This window comes from Agelaius phoeniceus, chromosome 5 (assembly GCF_051311805.1).
Source record: "Agelaius phoeniceus isolate bAgePho1 chromosome 5, bAgePho1.hap1, whole genome shotgun sequence".
Lineage (NCBI taxonomy): Eukaryota > Metazoa > Chordata > Aves > Passeriformes > Icteridae > Agelaius > Agelaius phoeniceus.
In genome coordinates this window covers 63,894,555-63,908,103 of record NC_135269.1, presented here as the reverse complement: position 1 = coordinate 63,908,103, position 13,549 = coordinate 63,894,555, and the positions used below count along the sequence as shown (strand labels likewise).

The 13,549-nt window shown below is 36.4% G+C and overlaps 1 protein-coding gene across 7 annotated transcripts in view; it reads left to right on the top strand.

The window, feature by feature from the left end:
- The window catches only part of PCLO (piccolo presynaptic cytomatrix protein), a 324,118-nt gene extending 311,615 nt beyond the window's left edge, over positions 1-12,503 (top strand). For all 7 annotated transcript variants that reach the window (XM_077179156.1, XM_077179155.1, XM_077179152.1 and 4 more), the window contains 3 exons: positions 2,016-2,150; positions 2,769-2,914; positions 7,434-12,503. In XM_077179156.1, the coding sequence (XP_077035271.1) occupies positions 2,016-2,150; positions 2,769-2,914; positions 7,434-7,574 (422 nt within the window). In that variant the 3' untranslated portion in view covers positions 7,575-12,503. The remainder of the gene's footprint in view (positions 1-2,015; positions 2,151-2,768; positions 2,915-7,433) is intronic.
- The last annotated feature ends 1,046 nt before the right edge of the window (positions 12,504-13,549 follow it).

Genomic DNA, 13,549 nt, shown 5'->3' with positions numbered 1-13,549 from the left:
TAAAGGACAGAGAGGGAATCAAGAAAATAAACCATGTACATTTTCCAGAAAAGCCTGTGATTCACTAAAAACAGCCTGAAACTAATATTAGGTTTGTCCTACAACTTTTCATGCTGGGCTTTTTTTCATGTTTCTGGGAGTCAGTGCAAGAACCAATACTGGTCACAAATTCAGATTCAAGCAACACCTTTCAGGTGTGTCACATCTTTATCCATGGTTTGAGAATTTTATCTGCAGAGAAAAGAAGGCATTATAATTTTGTCTTGTATCTCTTTCAAGTCATCCAAAATCCACAGTTTAACCAAGATGGGACCAATGGAAACTCAACTCTTTTCAGGGAAAGGACATTATAACAATAGGGATATAATGAACAATAACAGGGACATTGTTGGCCATTCCTTCTTTGATCCCAGCTATAAATGATCTTTTCTGCTGGCATCACAAAATGAAGACTTCATTATCTTTGCACAACCATGTAGCAGGAAAAGATGCTATTATTGCATATTCAAACCTATAGGAATGGTTTTGTGATTATTAAATATTGTGAAAGAATTACTTGCCTCCTAAAGGGTCCTCTCACACCTTAGAAATAATAGAAGTGCTGGCTCAGCTGAAACTGAGTTACAAATTTATTAGGGACTGTAACTAAATTAAATTCTACCTTTGGTTTGTGAGGGGAGTTGGGGGCCAGTTTGTGGCTGTGATTATTTCTTATTACACTTTTACTCATGATCTCTCAAACTATTTTAAGTAGAAAAAAAAAATAGAATTTACATCTGTGAAAAAGAAGCTGTCATTTTAGAGGGTGTTATTCAAATTTGATTATACATTTGTGATACAAGAAGTAATCTTTACATGCCACTTGGCAACTTAACACTCTTTAATTGAGAACCTTCTTCACATGTATCATAATTGTTTACCTTCTGCAGAGTTGCTTTGCACCTTCCATCATCTTGACACAAGCTTCTAGAATTTCCAGTAAAGTGTTAAATCCTGCTGGCACCAGAAGCTATGTAACAAAGAATCCCAGCTGCTTTATGGTTTGATTTCTTTTGAACTGATGTCTAAAGTGAAGAGAAAGGTGAAATAATATTTTCAGTAGCAGGACAATAGATTTAGAAGCACAGCCCCCACTCTGAGATGATGTTAGTATGGAGAGAAGTGAGCTGAGGATGCTCTGCTCCCACGCCCCTACGCACTTAGGAGATGCAGCCCTGCTCCTCTCTGCCTGGCTTCTCTAAAGGCTTGTGGGAGGACAGGCAGAGCAAAGGCAAAAGAGCTTTGTCTACATTTCCTTCTGTGCCTTCTCTCCATCTCTGAACTGATTTACAGAGGAATGCATAAAATGTAGAAATAATGGCCCTGTATTTCTACCCACATAAGCAGAAAAATTACCTTTAATTTTAAAGGTCACTCTAAGCCCTTCCCTTTAAACAGTGTGAATGATATTGCTCCATGTATATAGGAAGGTGAAATAAAATGCTGACTTCACCAGCCTTACTTCATTGCCTTTGAATATCTTACTTTTAACACTCCATTGAAAGTTCTCTTTCTTCTTTTCATGTTTTTTTTTCTTTTTTAAATGAGATAACTTCAGAGTCTTGTAGTAAATGTTTCTGAAAAGGTGAATTGCAGTGACCATTATGAGAGTTGTAATAACTCCCAGAGAAATTTCTATTCTTGGGAAAAAAGCTCCACTGAGGCAAATATATTCTGAAGCATACAATCTAGTTATACAAGTGTATGGCATGTGCCCACCATTTGCTCATCTAAGCTATATATTTTCTTTACATTCCTGACTGAAAACTATGAGCTGTAAGTATAGCTATAAAAATTATAAGGAAAAAACCCAAACAAACCAAAACCAAAACTAAAGTAAGCAAACAAAAACAAAACAAAACAAAACCCAAAACAAAACAGAAAAAAACCCATAAAATTTTACTTCTCTCCAGGTTAGAAAGATACATTTGGTTTCCTCTCACATTAATGAGGGTTGCTTTTTTATGCTTTTCCAGGTAAAACACAGGTTATGGGTGAAATCAAGATTGCATTAAAGAAGGAAATGAAGACAGATGGAGAACAACTGATAGTAGAAATCCTCCAATGCAGGAATATCACATACAAATTTAAATCTCCAGATCATCTTCCAGGTATCACTAAGAAAACAGCTTCATGATACTTTGAAAACATTAAGTAGGTTGTACCTTAAGTCATTTAACATCATCACTAAAATCGAAAATTGCTTCTTTGCCAGGATGACATATTCTACAGGATTCTTTTTGAGTTAATTATTTTCTCCTATGACCAACTTTAATGAAAGTAAAAGCATTTTCTAGAAGCAAATTAACTCTCAGAAGTTAATCTTCTTTTTAATTTACTTTTTATTTTTAAAACTTAATCCATTTTTAACTTTAGTGAAAATTATGAATCCCTAGGTGATAAAAGAACAGGTATAACTAGTAGAAGATTGTATTTTTGTGAAAAAGCTTTTTAAAAACAAAAATCTCACGTTCATAATGATATTTTCATACAAAGATAAAGATATCAAGGTATTTTTCCCTTCAATGACAGTATTATAAACACAAAGTAATTCCTTTGGATTTAGGGGGGTGGGATGTGGGATTCACATTTTACGCCATGTGAGTGAGAACAGAATATGACTTTGTAGAATATAATTTTTTCACAAAAATTCCCCTCCGCTGAAATCATTAACAACAAAGATGATTTAAAAGCTTCTATATTTAACTCATTGAACTATTTTTCCCCAGACCTGTATGTGAAGCTGTATGTTGTCAATATCTCTACCCAAAAGAGAGTGATTAAGAAGAAAACCAGGGTATGCAGGCATGACCGAGAGCCTTCGTTCAATGAAACATTTAGATTTAGCTTGAGTCCTGCTGGGCATTCTCTTCAGGTAATTCTGCATTTTATTAAATCCTAATTTTTGATGTTGTCTGTGCTGTGCTATGGACATTTGAGCTCCATCTATTACCTCAGTTGTTTGCTGAAAAGAGAAAACTACGAATAAATTAACACAGTTATATAATAATGAAAAATATCAGACTACAGGAGACTAAAACACAGGAGAGGGAAGATGGATTAAAAGATGGATTACTCCATCACACCACACTGAGGAAGGGTATTTATAGATCAGGCCTGAAAATTTTAGGCTTGATCTGTTCTTAAAATCCCCCAGAGAAGGGAGTTATACATGTCTTCCAAGAATATTTTTCTATGTATTTAGAAAGTATAGTGTAATATCAAAATCAAATATGTCATATTTTTAAATTAAGCTCACTTATCCTTAATTGTCCTCACAAAGTACAGAGGAAAACTGATTTGCCCTCTTTTTAGTTAAAAAAAAATAGGGTTTACAGTGAAATGCTGTTATCTTACCTCTCCTCTCTATTTTCCAGACTGAGTCAACCAAATTTCTTTGCTATGTCCTGTTGCCTAAATGCTTAATCATTTTATCATTCTCTCAATTTCTCCAACATCTTTAAAAGTTGTGGTACCTAGAATTTTACACAATAGCCTCATTATTATTTTACATAATCTCATATGCTGAGAATTAATGATTATGCCAAGCCAGATATTCTCTGGTACATTTGTAATGGAGTTGACTTTTTGTCAGTCTGTGACACATCAAATCATGCATGGAACTGGTTCAAGAATAGTCCCCCTCCTGTGTTTTAGTTGCTTAGACAGATTTGGTCATATGGCCAGACTTGCTTTTTTTAGACAGATTGGATTCAGTTCCTCTACCTTCATTTATTTTCACATTAGGAGATAACAAGTACAAGCCATATATTCAGAAACTTCTTCTAGTCAGTGGAGAGGGATAAGCAATTCAAGGAGTATCTGCATGCCAACTCTAAAAGTCAGTGGAAGGCATTGTTGGGCACACCAGCATCCAGTTAATGAACCTTTAAATCTGTCAGACCAACCTGAATAAGACAGCTACATTGTGGTGACTAAAGTTAGTCTGGATAATCTAAGTACCATAACCTAATTATGCTTATTGCTTGTATCATTAACATTACAAATGGATGTTACTTACAAAACAAGACCCCCTAAAAAACAGATACTGTTTTTCCTGTGTTAAGGTGTCCTAACATCTTAGTGTTTCAATAGACTAAAGAAAAGGCTGTTTAAGAATTGACATTTTCTGGGAAAAGATAAAATGATCAATAAAATATTGCTAAAGTTTAAGAGCTCCCATAAAAAATTTGCTTCCAGTGGTGGCTTGAAGAGGAAACCATATAAGGTAGACCAGTAAAGAAGAATTCACAGAGTCCTGTGGCAAAATAATCCATGAGGTTTTAAGGAGGGAGATAGTGAGTGACACATCCATAAGAACAGTTAGAGTGAGACTTGGCAGCATTTCCTCTGGAACTCTGTGATATGAAGACAAGAGGGGACTGAGAGGAGACCTCACTGCGCTCTTTAACGCGCTCCTGAGCGGAAGCAGAAGGGCAGGCACTGATCTGTTCACTGCTGTCACCAAGGGCAGGACTCAAGGGAACAGCTGAAACAGTCAGGGAGGTTTAGTTTGTACACCAGGAGAAATTTCTTCACCCAGAGGGTAGCTGGGCACGGGAGCAGGTTACCAGGGAAGTGGTCATGGCACCAAGCCTGACACAATTCAAGAAACATTTGGACAATACTCTCAGGCATAGGGTGCAATTATTGGTGTGCCCTGCACAGGGTCAGGAGTTTGACTCAATGATCCTGAGTGATGTCTTTAAACTCAGTATATTCTACAATTCTTTGATTCTATGGTATGTGCTGATGCTGCACACCAGAGCTAAGAAAGAGAATGAAGGTCATAAAAATATCCTGTAAAAGTATCAAGGAAAAAGTTTAAAACAAAGAAAAAATGTTTCTGCTTCATGAGAATTGGAGTTTGAGCTGTAAAATATATTGCCTTTATATATTCTAAGTGCTAAATAATTTCAGAGAAAAGTACCTGGAGAAAATTATAGGAGAAATGTGCAGATGAAAGACATCAAATTCTCTTAAATACAAACTTACTGCCTGTGAGTCAGGATGGTCCACAGACCTTAGCAGGTATTTTGAGTGAGTGTAACTACTTAATTGCTTTGTCCTTATAGTCTGCCTTATACACTATCCTCTGCACTTTTGCAAGCAAAATATTTTTTCTGGAGAGAGCTTTAATCTGACTCAGTGCATTTGTTTTTATGTGCTCTTCAAGCTCAACAGTCTATTTGTTCCCATGGCAAAGCATGAACCTGGATGATTTGAATGCTGAATTTGAGTGATTTAGGGCCAAAGAGATAGACACAGTCCAAAGAGATTTAGGGGAGAGGGAAATTAAACAACCCAGAATTTATAGAACAAAAATGGAACTGGAAGATGATGGGAGAAAATAAGATCAGAGAGAGGGAGTAAGATGAGATCAAACATGACAATAATGAAAGGTACAATGTAAAGAGTGATGAGAATCAACCAGAGGCAGAAATTAAGACAAGGGACTGCAGTCTAAAAATCAGCAGTAAGAGCTGTGAATATTCACCATAAAAATGAATCCATAGGCTGTTGAGGAAAAAGAAAAAAGAAAAAAAATTAAGAAAAGCTTGAATTGTCTGGTACAGAGTATTGGGAATAAATAAGAAACAAAACCCCTGGGGTTTAAAAACTAAGACTAGCTGATCCAGGATAACAAGACTGGAATTTAAGTCCTAGAACACAGCGGAACAAAGGATGAGAGACAGACAAGCTAGAGAAGACAGATCCTAGGGTTCCATCTGGGAGGAGTAGGGAGAAGGATCAAGGACAGAACTAATGAAAAATTGGATAAAATTTGTCTATCCCAAAATGTTAATTGTCTCAGAATGAAAACATGCTGTGGAAAACATTTTGACAGTTTTCAGACAGGCACTTTCCTCAGCCCCTGGCAGTTTTTTCCTCGCTTCTCTGATTTCCCTGTTCCTTGGCAACTCACCTGGGACCCTTCTGGAAAGCACTAAGCTTCTGGCTCCTGGCTCACTGCAATTAGAATTGCAGTGTTGCAATTAGAAATACATCATGTCCTATGCAAGGATAATCAGAAAAACCCAGAAGAACAAATTTCACAGATGTTCTGGTTTGGCTTTCCAGCCTCTGGGCAGTCCCTTCTTCAGCTAACACCAAAACTAGGGACCTAGAAAGCCATCAGCAGTGGAGCAGGTTGCCTATTTTCCTCAAGGACACATTTTCTGATGAATGGAATTTCCTACAGTTCAATGCCTAAGAGTTTTCCCTTCTCAAGCCTTTTGACTAGTAACCATTAGGTTTCTAAATTGTCCAGGTTGCCAATTGATATCAAAACTTATCCTTTTTACAAGGAAGTAGGAAGCTTACTCAGAAAAACATTTACAAATTTCTTCCCTTTTGAAATTTATTTTAAACTTTATTTGTAATGTAAAGTTTGCATTTTTTATATTGCTTTCCAAATCAGAATAAACTTTCTGAAAATGGTGAAGTTCTTGATTACAGGCTTCTACAGACCTGTTACATTTCTACTGCCATGTGGTTTCAGCAGAGTACAAAACCCTTGTGTTCTGTCATTTTTCTTCTAGCATAGATCTTTGAAACCAAGCAAGGAAATGCTCGTTTTTCTCTCTTGCTGGTTCACATGGAGAGTGACATCCTCCTCCCATTAGCAGTTACTTCCCTTGCTTGTTGCTTGTTGAAGTCTGCTCAGTAACTGAATATTACAGACCTGCTGCTAATGCTCTCATGGAGATGCAAATCTTCATTATTTCTTTCTCTTTTTGAAAAACTTAGGAAGTTTAAAAAAACCCCAAAAAAATCCAAAATCAAAAAAATTCCCCACACTGTTCTTGTTAATGCAGTTACTGAAGAATTAAGAAATGCTAAAATTTTTCTGAATATGTAACTATAACTCACACCATGAATTATACATATTATCAAATGCATTTTCTTAGAAATATGTATAATGAACCTATAGATTCACAGAATGAGACAAGTCCTTCAGAAGAGTGTATTGTTTGCATGGCACAAGCCTCTTTGGCTGGAAAATATGCACTTGGATGACATTTCACAGAACGCCTTGCACATCCAGTCTGCATCTGACTTCCACAGACTTAACAGGAGCTGCTACTTCCCTTGTAACTTAAAACTTGACCTTATGCTCATCTTTGGTAATCAGCAGGTGAACAAATTGCTCATTAACATTCAAGATGGTCATCTTCTAATTGCTATGCCCCATGAAAAGGAAAGAGAAGCAGGAGAAGATTCAATTTTCACAGGGCTTTCTGTGAAGGCAAAGGTGACTCTAAAAAGCAATGGTCAATGTTTCTTTTCTGTGCATAGCATATTTGAGCTCAATATCGTGAATCTTTCATGTTTTGCTAGTATTATGTTACTGTGCACATTGGTGATGATGATGATCATTATTATTTTCACAGATTCTGCTTGTCTCCAATGGAGGGAAGTTTATGAAAAAGACACTGATTGGGGAAGCTTATATCTGGCTTGACAAAGTGGATCTAAGGAAAAGAATAGTAAACTGGCACAAACTGTTGGTCAGCTCCACACAAACACACTGAGCAGAGCTGTCTGCTTAGGGCACAAAACATGCAGAGTCTGCTCTAAACAGAATCACTTCAAGAATATAGTTTGATATCATTGTGTTTAGCTAGTCTTTCCGATTACAAAGTAGAAAAGAGCAGTCTCTGGGCTACAAAGCACACTTAAATGAGGGCTAGTACACTTATTTTTGCTGCAAAACACAGCAAAAGGAGAAGAAAATCTGGGCCCAGAAGTTAAAGTGAGGCTGTTTGAAACGAAGACTGATAAGAGGGCTCCATGTTGTTGGACTCTTTGTGAAGAGAGTAACTGTGAAGGAAATGAAGAAGGCTGGAGGCAGGCGCTAACGCAGAGCTCGGCTGCAGCTGGAGAAGTGTGATGGGAAGTGCAGTCTGGTTTTCTGTGCAACCAGAAGGAGATCATTTTATGCAAAACCACCTAGGGTGACTGACTTTCCAAAATCTCACTTACTGAAAGTGTAAAACTTGCTCCTCTGCACCTTAGGATCTCTGATAATTTGCTGTAGTGAGATTACGCCACTTGACACAACTGCAAGGTGTTTGCAAAAGTGGTGATGTTATTTTACATTACTTTTTTCCTTCTTTCTTTTTCCTTCAAAAACTAGGCTGTGGAGAATCAGATCTGATTGTTTCATTTGTTTCTGTGTGTTAACAATGGATATAAACCACTCTCCTAGAATGTGATGAATAAAATTATATAAACGGTCTATAACTTGGGATGAGGATTTAAAGAGAAAGGACAGGTTATAAACTACACTACATCAGCAAGATAAAATGCAGTTTCAATGTCAGTGACACTGTGTTTCACCCCATCCTTTGAGTCAGAAGGCCTGAATCATTTTGAGATTGAAGGGACTTAAGCACTGGGACTGATGCAGTTATTTCAACCAGTCCTCATGTTTTTCAGCAATCAATCTTGCTCTGAAACTGTAGAAAGAAAATGAATTTTAGGCTATTTTGTGGCACTTGGGAGCAGCAGCCCCACCATGCCAACAGTGACCCTCTCAATGCAGGGTCTGTACCAACACTAGTGACACATTTGGAATCTAAGGGGAAGGGACAGCAGGGCAGTTCCTTACTGGATGCTGCTGCATCAGGATGAAAAATATCCTCTTGCTATCTCAGGTGAATGTCTGAGTATAATCCACTCAACAGCATGGCTTCTTGGTGAGGAAAGAAATAAATAAGAGGTAACTTGCAACTTTTAAGTCTGTGTCAGCACTTCCAAGCATCAAGTCCCTTTTTCAAGGGTTTGAAACCAAGCAGTTCGCTCACTTGGGAAGAAATTACTGCCTGCCATGGCTTAGGCTGGCTGCTGTATTTTCCCTTGTGCCATGTTTGAAGAAAGGAGAGCTTTTTCTCTCGTTCCTAAAAGTATAGCAAGTTTGTTAAAACCCAAGAATCAATAGTACTAACTCCCACGTTACTCAGAAGTCATTTAATATTTCACAGCTTCAATAAAAAGTAGTTTCCCTGGAAATATGATCTCATGACCTTTGCATACTTAAAAAGAAAATTAACACATTTCTGCATGTCAGACATTTATTCTTCTGGCCCAAAAAAGACTTTCCAGTTTTCATTATATTATTTGATGTACATTGTCTTATATTTTCTGGATATACGTAATCCATTTCCACAGGTTGTGCAAGACCAGCTGAAAATATTCTACTGGAAAATATTATATGCTTAAAAAAAAAAAAGGAAAAATAAAGCTTAGGTTATTAAGCAACTGGATTGACTGTGAAAAAGCTACACTATTTAATCTGGTAACACTTCCCACATAGATTTTTTGGTTTATGTTTATCAACTTAAAATATCAGCATGGAACAGGAATGTGAGAAGAAACATACAAATTATATAAATGATACACACACCAAGGAAACTCCTGTTGTTCATAACCTGCTGGTAGCCTGCTTAAGTTGCAAGCAGAGCAATCTTACCAAAATCTTATTAGCTGTCTTAAAAACACAACATCACTGACAGTGGAAGTAAGGTGTGTGCTTTAATGTTGAATTTTATGCTTTCACCAGTATATGTATACCCTACCTCTCATATATTTTAACAACAGTCCTCTGGAGTTATTGTAAAAATTCTATGTTTTGATGTTGTATCTGTTTTTATAAGAAAATACTTCCAAGAAAAAATCCCCGACTGAAACAAAAAATCCTGTGTGGATACATTTGACATAAGTGTTGCTCTCTTGGTGGGTTATCTTGCATTCCTGATGACTATACTGTGTTTGTACTTTGAAAAAAAAAAAAGATCTGCAAAAAAAAAAATTCTGTGTGAAGTGCAAGCCATGAGGTGTGCAATTTTGTGCAAACTGCTGGTGATTTTGCTCTTGCTAAGATTTTCTACAAAGGCAGCAAGTCGCACTGGTAGTTGCTATGGAGATTTCTGAGAGGAAGGAGCAGTCTGTGGCTGCCTGACTGGAAGCCTGTAATCATCATCTGTGACTGAGGACGTGGCCAGGCGTGCTTTGCTCTCACAGCCCTACAAATGTGGCCAATGTTTTATTGAATACTTTTGCTGAGTGAGGCTGTAGGGGACAGCTGCCTTTGAGGCTAATCAGCTGTCGGACACTGGTTTAATTCAAGCATCTTTGGTTCTCTGAACAACACCCAGAAATGTTTCTGCATGTTGAAAGGGCAGTTCTGGACTCCTGTCATGGGACACAAAGAGTAGAGTTAGTGAGGAACGTGGCACTGCCTTGGCCAGCTGCAGCAGGATTGGGGCTCCTTCGGGGCGGGCGTGTGTCACACCTGGGCACACACACTTGGCTTCCTGAGGCAGCAGCATGCAGAGGTCAGGGAATGCCACCAAAGCGTGCCAAGTTCCTTTTTTTGACCAAATTTCTAGGTTGTACTGAAATCACTCTATGCAACACGGGTTCATGTTTGAGTGCATAGTTTCTTTTTTTGTTGTTTGTTTGTTTGATGAATGAAGTCAGGAAAAACTCTCATGACAATGTTTTTAAAAAAAAACAATCAAACAAGGACTATTAGTATTTTTTTACTGTTTTTGTATATATCTCAGTATTTTTTTTCTTTTTCCTCATTAATTTTTGTTTATTTTATCTGGCCAAATGTGCTTAGATGTGGCAACAGCTTTTATCATTTCTGAGTGATTGATTATTAATGAGTTCACGTATTTCTATGATTGCTTTGAAGATTCATATTGCAGGGAGGCAATAGGAGAGGCATTTAACTCTTTTGATTCATAAATCTTCTGAGAAAACAGAAACTGAAGCTGCTTCTTAGTTCAAGCCTTGTAGAGTGGAAACAAGATGAAAAATGAGCAAAAGCACAGTGTGTGTGTTTACAAATGACAGGGATTTATAACATTATCATTGTTATTAGTATGCATAAAATGAGCAGCAAACAGCCATTTTTTTTTTCCAGTTTAAAACAAGACATGAGAGTTACTATGATGAATGTTGAGCTAGTTCTTTATCATTACACTTTAAAGGGATAGTATCCAGGGGCAATGAGTGCTGCTTCTTTATTATTACCCACAGTTTTACATTACATGGATCCTGTATGGAAGAACCAAAAGCCAGTTTAAGTCAGTCACAACCAATCTGCTGACTTGAACTGGCTTTAAATCAAGGCCTAGGAAATATTTGAGTTATTTTTCTGGATGCTGGATGTTTGCATGGCTACATTGTGGGATATGGTAGCTGGTAACCAGCTGATATTGATTCATACTTTGAGAATGATGATGAAGAAAAAGAAGACATCTATTATATTGTAAGCTAGTGTGAGCCCAATAGAGATTATTTAATTAGGATTTAGTTTCATGGAGATATCATAAAGATGTTAATAGTATTTTTTTAAATTATTATTTGAATCATAACTGACACTATTTTTAACTAGTTTATTTTCATTGCTACGATGTTGAATGTCCCAGATTCATTATTTGAGTATATATCTAGATATGTACATACATATGTGAATAGCAGAGAAAATTTGTGTGAGTGTAACTTATAAAGGTAATTAAACAGAGAGGAAATTTAGCATAAGTATCCACCTACATTATATTTAAACACTAGTCCTACATGCCCTGTGAATTTTCTGTACACCTGGCATGTAGGATGAATTGCTCTTTATAAATACATATTGCCTTTAGAAGGAAAATAGGAAGAATAAGTGACCGGATACTCTCTCTTTAAACCATAAGAAACATTTTAATGTTTTCTATATGTTCTGTTTTATTCTTTTGAAAAAAATTAATAAGCAAATATATTGATGAGCTCAAAAGTTATAATATATATAGATATCCATAATTAAAACTAGATGATTTGATGAGAGTCATTTTCTTAATTTGTTACCCTGTAAATAAATATACATTTTTGTAAAACAAACTGAGTTTAAATTATTGACTCCATTTGACATCCAAGCATGTGAGTGTGTCCTTATTTGATTGTATCTTATAGATGTTCAGTGATGTGCTCAGGTGCTCAACAATGGCTGACTAAAGTGTGTGCTGTCATGCTACAGACAACATGTACAGCAGACACAATGTTTAAAAAAATCCAAAAAACACAAAAAAAAAACCCTGCAAAAAAACAACAAAAAAAGAAGAATAGTCCTTGGGCAAATGTAATGTTTCCACAGTGAATGTTGCATGCATAGGTGGTGGTTTGTTGATATTCATTTTGTTTTGAATTTTTTTTTAATTTTCATTTTGCTTCCAGAATCATCAGAAAAAATGAAAACAAAACAGACTTGTTCTAAAAGTTGTAAAAACTGAAACAAAAGCAGTATGAGATTGTATAAAAATGCTTGTAAATCTGTCCCAGTTTTCACTTTATGTATAAATCCATGCCATGGTTTTGTGATTGTATACAGGATGTATCTTGAGAACTTATGCAAATTGTGCTCTATAAAGGCTGTTATCCCAGTCTGACAAATAAATATTTAAAATATGTGGTTTGGGTTCTTTTTCCTCATTAACATGAAAACCTATTTAGCTGGTTTATATTTCCCACTTGTTGACCACAGTGGTTTTATGGTGCTGCTGTACACATTGCCTATATTCTTCTGTCCTATTTCAGCATTAGCAAACCTCCCAGGGTATAACTCATCTCCCACACTTCATTTTGAAATAAAGAATGGTTGGTTCATCAGAGCTTTTTTCCAAACAAGTCAGAACCAGAATCACATTCAGCTTGTTGATATCTTCATACAGTTTCAGCTCTGGCATCCTATATAGGCAACAAATATATATGAATACAACAGAAACCTTTAGGAATATCCAGGGGTTTGTCTCCTCAATGTGAAGAAAAGATGAATTAAAAATGTAGCTATACTCTGCATCCTTGTAAGTTCTTGATGGAGACATAATAAGAAAGGATTTGATAAATCCTTGAAGGATTTTCTCTGGCTCTTTCCTCCAGCAGAAAGAAGGTTTCCAGGAACAATATATTTTAGACTTTGCTATTATAAACAAGAAAGCATTTTCTTTAAGCAATAATTTTTGTAATACTGAATTTTACCTGACTCATATAACATTTGTGATGCTTTCCCATTGAGACTGCATTTTTGAGCCATGTCTAGATCTATATTCATTATATTTGCATAGTTTCCTTATTTGATACAAATAATTTTAAAAACCCCAAACGTGGCCCCCAAGCGAAATAAATTGTTGTTGTAGTCTGGCACCTGAACATATAGACTAGAACTATTTTCTGTGAGTTGATGCCTTTTTCTCAAAAAAAATGTAATGAGAAATAGACAACAGCTTTGAGGATGCCTCAAGACCAAAGCTGCCCTTTTTCTCACTACAGCACTGACAAAGGCTGACTTTTGTTAATGCCCATCAGGAAAGAAACTCAACTTCCCAAAGCTGAGCCTGCCTCAATCACTAAGGTATGAGTTCAAGGCACTTTGGGTACCTCTCTCTGAGAAAATAGTTATGATCACAATAAACACTTCACCCCATACTCAGCCCAAATTTTTGGCATCCTCTTTTAT